A 9,885-nucleotide genomic window follows, 5' to 3' on the forward strand; every position below is an offset into this window, starting at 1 on the left:
GGGATTACGGTCATAGTCTAAGGGGGTACTTGTGCCTTATCCCTTATTTCGGAGACACTTCAAAAACTCGTGAAAGTTTGATTAGGATATAAATTGTATCTTATTCTCTTTCTACTTCCTCATTTCTTCCTTCTGTTTCCCTCTGCCCCTCTTTCTATCTCACTTCTCTGTTTCTCTCTGTCCTCTTTCTTATTCTCTCTCTCTTTTCTCGCTCAGGCCCACTAAAACATACATACAGAAACATTAAACCATCAAAAAACATTCACCAACGAAATAAAAAAGGGACTGATTCTCACATTAACTTGTGTGATATAGTGGCATATGGCACATTTAACTGATGGAGCTCCACATGGATACATCAGCATAGTACGACAGTTTCCACAGTTGACATGAGCAAATTGATTAGGACCTGAAGATCAAGAGAAAATTATATTTGCTCCAGAAGTGCATAAAACCAAAACAAAGACAAATTAAGAAAATGAAGATACGGACACGAAACCTCGAGCAGAAATGACGCAACTAATTTAGCTCGCTAAATCCTGTTATTGTAGTAAATGATAAGAATTGCAAACTTTAAGTGCTAGTCACCTATGAATTCAATAAAAGCACTATTTACATCTTTATAACAATTCTTCATATACAGTGTAACATTGGAACATCTATTCATTGATTACACACATACGAACACATATTTAAAAACACAGAAGACAGAACATATTTATAGTAATACACATTTCCTAAGCATATAGCAGTATGTTGTCTAGATTACTTGTACAATATTATGTACATTAAACTTGTTTTGTTTTTTCAGTAGTTCTTTATACTAATAGATTTGACATCTTATAATTGTTTTCGGGAAGACATGTAAATCTTATAGATCTTCATTTCCTATTATTTTTAACTATCTTATGTAAAGAGAAAATATGTAGACCAACAATGTTATATGGAAGTGACGTTGGGTAGCTGAAGTCCAACACATCCACAAAATGAGTATCACAAAAATGTGGATGCTAAGATGGAGGTTCTTTCAAACAAGAATGGACAAGATCATAAATGACCAGATTAACGAAAAATTTTCTAGTAGGATACATCAAGGACAAAATAAAGATCTCTTGAAATGGTTTGATCATGTTTTATGTCGACCACCAGATGCACAAAACAATAGTAAGTGAAGGCGTTAAATGGGACGAGGTAGACCTAAAATCACTGGGAAATAAGTTGTCTCAAAGGATCTACAATCTCTTGGGAATTGGATTCCTGCAAACTAAGTGAAAGATAGGGCACAATAAAAGAAAAGATTTATAGATGATACCTATTAGTTGAATATATGTTTTAGTCATGTTAGCACTTTTACTTTACGTCCAATGTTTTTCCAAGGATTGTTTAGCCTTTCAGATATTCATACGTCACTAGAAAATATAATGGACTATTACTTTTTAATTTATTTTTATTACTATTTTATTTTTGGATAATATTGCCTTGCGATGAGTTCATATGTTGTAACAATTCATATAGCCGACCTCAACGTGTTTAGGACTTAAGTATAATTATTGTTGTTGTAAAGAGAAATATGCAAACATCCACAAATAAAAGTAATAAAACGAGGGGGAACTGGTGAATGAAAGGAGTTAGGTGGTAGAAACTTCGACAAAGTCTACTTGTTGGAAAATGCTTATAAAGATTTGGTAGAGACAAGTACAACATATAAACCTCTAGTAACAGTTAATTGGGGAGAAGATGGACTGTGGACGTCAAGTAAAATAACCCCACACATGAGGTGTACGGAACTATATCCGAGGATACTGAGAAGTGTATTTAATTTGCTCCCATTTTATGTTTTTATCTTTATCAGCATCAAATATAAGTTTATTTTATGTAGTGCACCCAATTAGCTAGTTTCCAATAAACTGACTATTTAACATATGAAATATATTTTAGATCATGTAGTATACCCACTTAACTAGTTGTCAATAAACTAACTACTTACGATCGTTTGGTTCTTGTACCAGAAAAAATAACTCATTTTATTCACATACTAATTATATGGAGATTATAATCAATCCATTGTTTATTCGGTCAATAATGACAAAGTGACTGTTATGGGGTGAACAATAATGAAGGGATTGTTAAGCAGTGAATAATAATGTAGTAATTCTTATATGTTGAACAATAATACATGGAATTTATGAAGGGAGAACTTATTTTTAGTGCATGTTTGTCTTTAAGTAATTTTACCCTCGTATTGCTAATACATATTCTTTTTCCATATTCTATCCTGTGTAAAACATATTCTTTTTCTATATTCTATCATGTGTAAAATAAGCAAAGATTCCTGCATAACTTAATGCAGATATTATTTAATACTGTCAACTAAATGTAGCATTAGTTGTGTGTGAATTAGATATTCTTATAGGGCCAACCAAACGTTGCATTAGTTATGTTGGGATTATTTTCTTAATCTCTCCAACCAAACACCGTACTATTTTTATGTGAATTTTATGCTGAGCTATTTTTCCTAATCCCTTAAACCAAATGACATTGAAGATATGAAAATAGATGTTGTAAAAGAAAAAACAAACGTTGGAAAAACTGAAGACAGGAAAGGAAAGTAAGAATATATGGAATACCATCCCTATTATATCCAACTGACATAATGGAGACAGGACACAGATGTTTCAAAGGGATTTCCACTCCAATTCAGAAACGGAAGACTTCATTGCATGCAGTCTGTATCTTTATTTTTATTTTCCTTATGAAAGGGAAGATAATACCTTTTTGCTGTACTTCGCAAGTATGCTCTGGATACTAAATGCACAAAATTACTAACCTCATCAAAAAAAACTGTTAATTAGACTGTGATTTCATAATTTCTAAAGAGAAGAAGTCCCAATATTTGTACCTGGCACAAGGTTCACTGTATGACAGCAGGCACATCTCACGCTAGTTGCCCCACGTGGATGCATCAATAAGGTGCGACAGCCTCCACATATCAGTTGAGCCATCTCCATTCCTGCATAGAGGGCAGAATTTAAGCAACATCAGAAGAATGGATAAGCTGAAGGCATACATAGTGCAGCGAACAGCAGTAAGATGTGTCATCTGGGACTGTTGGCAATTAGATGATAAAAGTTCCTCACGGTGATAATCAAATCAGTTTTTTTCTCCTTTCAGGATTCGTTGGGAAGGGATGCAATAATTTTTCAGAAGTGAAGATAGTGCTCCAAAGACAATGGCTGTTACCCATCCAATAATGTAGTGTAAGGAATTTTGCTTGATTGATGGAAAAAAGAGAAGAAAAGTTCATTGGTTAGGGAGAATTTTCTCCTATTCCAGTCCACAGGGATGGCTTGAGTGTTTGAGATATACGAGCAACAAACAACCTGGAAAATCATGGTCCAAATTCTAGCTACAACAATTGATGTACATCTATCTCCAACTTTAGTAAGCAAGATCATCTGGAAGATGTCCTTGTGGGTTATAGGATTATAACATGGTGCCTGATAGATAAAGTTGAGGTGCACTCAAACTAGAACAGATGCCACTGCCGTAAAATTTGAAAAAGGAAAAGCTCTCACTCAAAACTTTATTATAGGGAAGTACTTGTCAATAGTAAGTGTTGAAAAAAGAGAATAATAAAAAAAAGTTAAACAACCACATTCTTCTCAACCTTGGTTTTAAAAAACGTGCAATAAAATTATTTTCCTTTCTTGCTTCACTTCACGTCATATCTTTCAAGAAAGAAATTCTTTAACTACTTTCCAATTATCCAAATTGAACCAAGAGAAAACATGTTCCCTCATAAAATTAATGGAAAATGCATTTGCTGGACCAACAGAGGAAAGTTATAATAAGGGGAAAACAAATTATTTCAATTTTCCCTCAAATCTTATAGATCCCAATTGTTCTTCTCATTAACTAAGTTCCTAAAAGAATCACCAAACAATTGAAACTGACCTTTACCAGACCAAACCCATGGTTAAATTCTCCTAGCCAACCAAAACCAAATCAAACCCTAGGTTTAATAATTATCAATGTTTATCATTTGACAGATGTGCACCAATGAAATTCAACTTGTCCACAGTTAGAAGCTAATAAAACTGCCGCCTTTCAACCCCACCTACGTCATTTATAGTTTCTATTTAATGGATGGTAACTACAAAAGCAAGATAAGGTAATACATCGTAATGTGTTGTGGACTTCATGGTGTTTGCTTGTACTATTAAATGGTGGATGCTGTTATCTTGTTAATTTTATGGCTTGATTATGATTTGAAAATTGATAGCGTGTGGATGGTATGACGTCAATTTCCTACATCATTTTTTTGTCTACTTCAGATTGTAATTAGTTTTCTGATCTTCTAATTGATAAGTTTTTTCCTCTGTAAATTCCACAGTTTTTAATGGTTCTCGTCTCTATAATTTGGGTCATCGATCAAGCAAATGAAAAGGAAGAGACCATTTGATAGGAAATGGTTAAAGCTTTGAAACATGTTCCAATGGAACAGGCTAAAAGCTTTGGGCCTGCATTTCAACCAATCTTAAGACACTCAAAGCTGCTTTTGATAGGGTCATTTCATTCTCATAACAGAATTACTGCAGCGCAAGACCAGACAAGTTGTCTTTGCCTCGCTGACAAAAGAGGGTATTATTTAAGTCAAAGCAGGATAGAGGGCTGGGTCATACTCCAAAGCACTTGATCTGTGGACCGATATTGGACCAGGAGTTCTCAGTGATTAAAAAAATATTGTTTAAATTCTCTCTAAACACTAAGACCTAACTGTCTATATTCTATTCAATTAAGTCAATAAGCTTTAATTGGCAAAAAATGTTGTCCCTTCTTCATTGTAAAGTCATGTGTGTTTCTAACATATAATCCAGGTTAATTACAACCCTAATGTTGTGTTTAAAATATATTTGAAGTGTTAACAAAGCTACAGAGTGAGACTGGAATGCTGGAATTATATATCTCATACGTAGCAAGGCTAGAATTTTTTTTGGATAAATTGAGAAGTGGTATCATGAATGAAATGGAAACGGGAAACTATAGCGAAGGGAGAAGTAGAGACTATCCAAGCCACAAGCTCACCAGCTATGTTGCTCGGACTCTCACAAAATTTTGCCAAACCTGTGTCGGATGCTCCAAAAATGCACTACTTTTGAGGATCTGACATGCACCCAACAATATTGTCAACATGTTTAACAGTCTAAGCAACATAGCTCACCAGGCGAGGAGGATTTCTAGTGTCAAGGAAAGTCTACCTGTTAGCTTGCTTAGCGAGGAGAGAGAGAATCCAAGGAGGGCCTCACCTTTCCCATGTCAGGTGAGGAGAAATTTTGTGAAAGAAAATTCAGGAGCCAAAACATTGACAACCAGTAACGAGAAGCTAATGGTGAAATTTAGCAAGAAGCTAGTAAAAATTGGATTCTTGCAAGGAGAGGAAGTGACTAGAAGCTGGCCTTCGCCAAAGAAAAGGGTCTTGCCCGGCGGGACTTCGGTGAGGGAAAAGATTGAGAATTCATTATGGGAACTCATTTATTGAAGCTTTGACAGATTTTTGAAGAGGAAGGGCTTCACCATTAATGCTACATCAAGGTACGGCATTAATTCATTTATGATAGATCTAGTCTATTTATTACATGTAACACTCATATGGATTAAAATTCACCAAAAACTCAAGGTTCATCAAGAACTTGAAAATTTCTAGGGTTTCTTCAAGAGGTAATTTCTTGCTTTTTTCCTTCCACCATGATAAATATATCATATAATGAAGCTATTTAGAAGTTGGAAACACCATTTGAATTGTGGATTAAGTGAACTCTGGAAACAGGTATTCTTGAAAAGATAATATCCAGGGGAGAAAATAAATAAATAGTAAATCAGGGCTAGGGAATGAATTAAGTATCCCATTAACCCCAATGATTAGGAACTATCATATGGTAGATCATTTAAATATGAACTAACAGAATAATAGAAGAAGAAATATATGAACCCTACATGGGTATTTTTATTTATTCCATTGGCTGGATATTAGTTGAAATTTGAACCGGTCTATGTAGATTAAATTGTGGTGGATGCTTGGACATCTTTTGGGTTTTATTGAAGAGCATAGACGAGGTAATTTAAGATGTACTTCCCTTTAAGGCATTTTATTAAAAATGCATGACTTCCAAATTCATGAAAAATGTTTGACCGGTTAGTATGAGTTCATAGGCGCAAGCGAGGCATACTAACCATGCTTTGAGTGACTTATGCTAGCTTAGATGTTATGTACATTTTATACCTTATGCTGGCTAGAAATGACTTACGGAAAATAGCATTTATAACAAGTTTCTACATGATTTGTGATTTCCTTATGAACATGATGAACATGTTTATGTTAAAGACTCGTGCTTGCATGCTTTACTTGATTTCAAATATGTGATTTATTTTCAAGTTCAAATATCTAAATTGAAGTTTTATATTACAACTAGTCTTAAATGACTCATGAGCTAAACATGCCAAAATTTGAATGATTACAGGACCTTAAGATGGTTACATGTTTAAGTTACATATTTAAGTTACATTAGAAACTGAGAGGGTATTCATTCCCTGGGGTGGAAACATTTATCTAGAAACTACTCATGCTATTCATGCCATTTTAAGGGCGGCTGCTCACATTATTCTAAAAGGAAGTATTTTTTGTGCTTGCACTTATCGTTGAACCAATACGACATTATGGTGAGACAGCCTTGCGACCGGGTGTCAGTCGTCCGTCATGATGTCCACGTGGCATATATGCTATGACTGCCCAGTTAAAGAAATATTGTGTTTAGTTATATTAGAATTTTATTAGTACAATTTTCAAATGTTTATTGCTTTCCATAAATGGATCTTTATGAAATGCTTTAAGTTATTTTGCTATTAATGCATTACCGTGTTTTAAAGTATCATTTCAACCTTATCAGGAAGAGTAAAAAATATCTAGATGGTACAATTTACCTAGCTCCCACGGGCATTGTTGTTTTTGTAGTATGTTGCAAACACTGTGACAGCTGACGGTACGAGCTAGGTGTCATCTCTTTAGTTTTTCTATTTTGATGAACCTATCTCTATCATCTGTGGGAGCCTGTTTAGATCCTTATTCTTTTGTTGAGCAGTGACATGTCTCATGTCAAATGCTCATGTATATTCATAAAGGTTCCATGATACTTCCTGTGAGAGGTACAGATGCATAAAAAGGGATTCATTATATTGCTTCCTCGTGTTCATGATGATGATTCAGTTTTATGTTATGTTTTGGCAATGTATCTTATCTTTGGTTTCTGCTATGAAGAGGTTATTAAGCCATAAGTTTTAGTCATACATTTTCCAAATGTTCGTGTTATAGTTATGTAACTGTATGCATTGAAATATGTAGAAAAGTCTGTGTGGTCTTCTTAGTGCAAGTTAACAGATGTGTGCCATACTCCTCCTTATTGGGGAGTGATATTTACATAAAAACCCTGAGATGGGTCTTAGCTCGAAGGAAAGAGAAGATAAGTGGTGCAGATTGTAAATCCATTGAAATTTTCCTACCTAAGTTCACATTCTTCTTCTCCCACTTTCTTGATGTAGAACTCAAAGAAGAGAAAAGAGGAATTTTCAGCAACATTACCCTATTCCTATTGGGAAATAAGTGTTTAACTAAGGGGTTCGCCCCAGTCTCTAGTTTAGGCATTTCTCTTTATGTTTGAACATCTTCCTTACTAACAAATCTCTTAGCATACTAGATTTCTTGTTTTCTGGCTAGTATTTTAAGAAACAAATTAGCACTCAATAAGGCATTAGCTTGAACTCCAAAAACACTGTTTTCTTTTTCCCTGGGTGAGAGAGGGGGAAAGACACAAGGGGATTCCACCACCAACTTCATCCACGAGCAATTGTGCATGTCAGCTCGTATGATATTTTCTACCCATGTTTCTATAGAGAAGTTAATCAAATTCCAAAGATGAACTTATAGTTTTGAGATATCACTCTTTGTTCTTCTTTTCCCCGTTTTCATCATTGGCATTTGGCTAGCACCAACTATCACCACCAAATGAAACAGAAATTGAATAGTATCAAAAGAAAAGGCACAGACTCAGCCCAAGTGTCAAATAAACTTGTGTTGTGTACTTCTATACAAATCATCGATAATAGAGCAGAAAGGACAGATACCAGGAGGCGGGACAGGGGTGAGGGCATTGCACACTGCACAACAGACATTAGTAGCTCCTCTGGGATAAAGAAGAATTGTCCTACACCCACTGCACACCAACTGACTCTGCATAGCTGCACTCCAAAATCAAAACCAAATATTCATACCAATCCTACAGTATAAAACAAATGCTTAACTCTCAAGCCCCCAAATTACACAAATCAAACAAAATTCATGAGCTGAACTGATTACAATAAGTAACTTTCAAATAATTTACTTCAATCTATGCCTAAAATATCAAGCACTATCAATCACCCATCCTTCAATACTTAGGGGTTCAAAAAATAAAAGAAATCCCAATCCATAAATTCATCAATACTCAGATTCTCAAACACCAAGCAAATAACCAAATTTCATCAACTAAAAAGTCAATTAAGCTTATTTATACATCAAATTTACCCTAATTTCCATATCCATAATTTGGATTCCACCACCTTCATAAGAAACTGATTTTCAAACATCGAAACAAATTAAAAACCAGAAATTAAAGAAAAACAATTCTTACCAGTGTAGGTAGGATGAAACAAATTGGGTAATATACAGCAGAATTGGCGATTCCCAATATTCTGGAAAAACAATGGAAATTTTGTAAGAATGGCAATTTATAGATTTTCAGAATGTGGATTCGGTAATCTTATCGGAATTTCTCCTTTGTGTTTTTTTATTCTTATTATTACTACATCTTCTTCTCCGTTAAATAAATAGTATTCAAAGGATGTGTTTTTTTATTCTTATTATTACTATATACATCTTCTTCTCCGTTAAATAAATATTATTCAAAGGATGTGTTTTTTTATTCTTATTATTACTATACATCTTCTTCTCCGTTAAATAAATATTATTCAAAGGATGTGTTTTTTGACTTTTTATAGGTTTTCAATCGGAAGCTTCTTTTCTTTTCCCCAAATCCATCCTGGTCGCCCCGTTTGTTTCATGGTTTTTTAGGGGAAAATAAGTAAATACCCTGTAAAAGTAAAATAATTACAAATATATATTCATTTACATTCATACCCACTAAATAATTACACTATATACCCCTTACTAAATTCGCTTAACTGATATTACAGTATCATATATTGTATTGATATCATTAAGGTGGATAATTTCGCTTAACTGATAATCAGTATCATATACTATATTGTATCATTAAGGCTGATAATTTCGCTGAATTGATACTAAAATAATATATATATATATATATATATATGTATGTATGTATAACTTACATAAATCTCATAGTGTAAAGAGTAAATTACATTTTATCCCTACTCTTTTTCTAATTACAATAATCCCTTAAAATTTGTACCTTCTGAATATATAAGTCACCATCCGGATACATTTAGTATAAATTCGAATTTACGTATCATGTCTAAAAAATTAGTGCATGATACGTTATTATTTATGTAACTTATTTTGCTTGAGAGCAGAATCTATATATATCAGGAATTTGTAGATGAAAAGGTTGATACATGATAAATGATACATTTGGTAGAATTTTTGTATCAAGTATCAATACTAATTAAGGTTATGTATCAAAACTAATATTTGAACACGATACATTGTGCATGATATAATTGTAATGTATCATAATGTTGAAACGAAGGCAGTATACATTAGTTTAAGAAACAAAATCAACTAGATACATTAAAAATCTGAACCTATATTTATCA

At 33.7% G+C, this 9,885-nt stretch overlaps 1 protein-coding gene across 1 annotated transcript; it reads right to left on the minus strand.

Moving 5' to 3' along the window:
- Positions 1–212: 212 nt before the first annotated feature.
- LOC125847025 (protein LOL1-like) lies at positions 213–8,938 on the minus strand. The gene is made up of 5 exons (XM_049526733.1): positions 8,721–8,938; positions 8,176–8,327; positions 2,900–3,010; positions 297–409; positions 213–221 (listed from the first exon to the last, which is right to left on the minus strand). Exons 2-5 carry the CDS (start codon positions 8,285–8,287, stop codon positions 213–215), a joined length of 345 nt encoding a protein of 114 aa, XP_049382690.1. The 5' UTR covers positions 8,288–8,327; positions 8,721–8,938.
- Positions 8,939–9,885: the final 947 nt, after the last annotated feature.

This window comes from Solanum stenotomum, chromosome 12 (genome assembly GCF_019186545.1).
Source record: "Solanum stenotomum isolate F172 chromosome 12, ASM1918654v1, whole genome shotgun sequence".
Classification (NCBI taxonomy): Eukaryota; Viridiplantae; Streptophyta; class Magnoliopsida; order Solanales; family Solanaceae; genus Solanum; species Solanum stenotomum.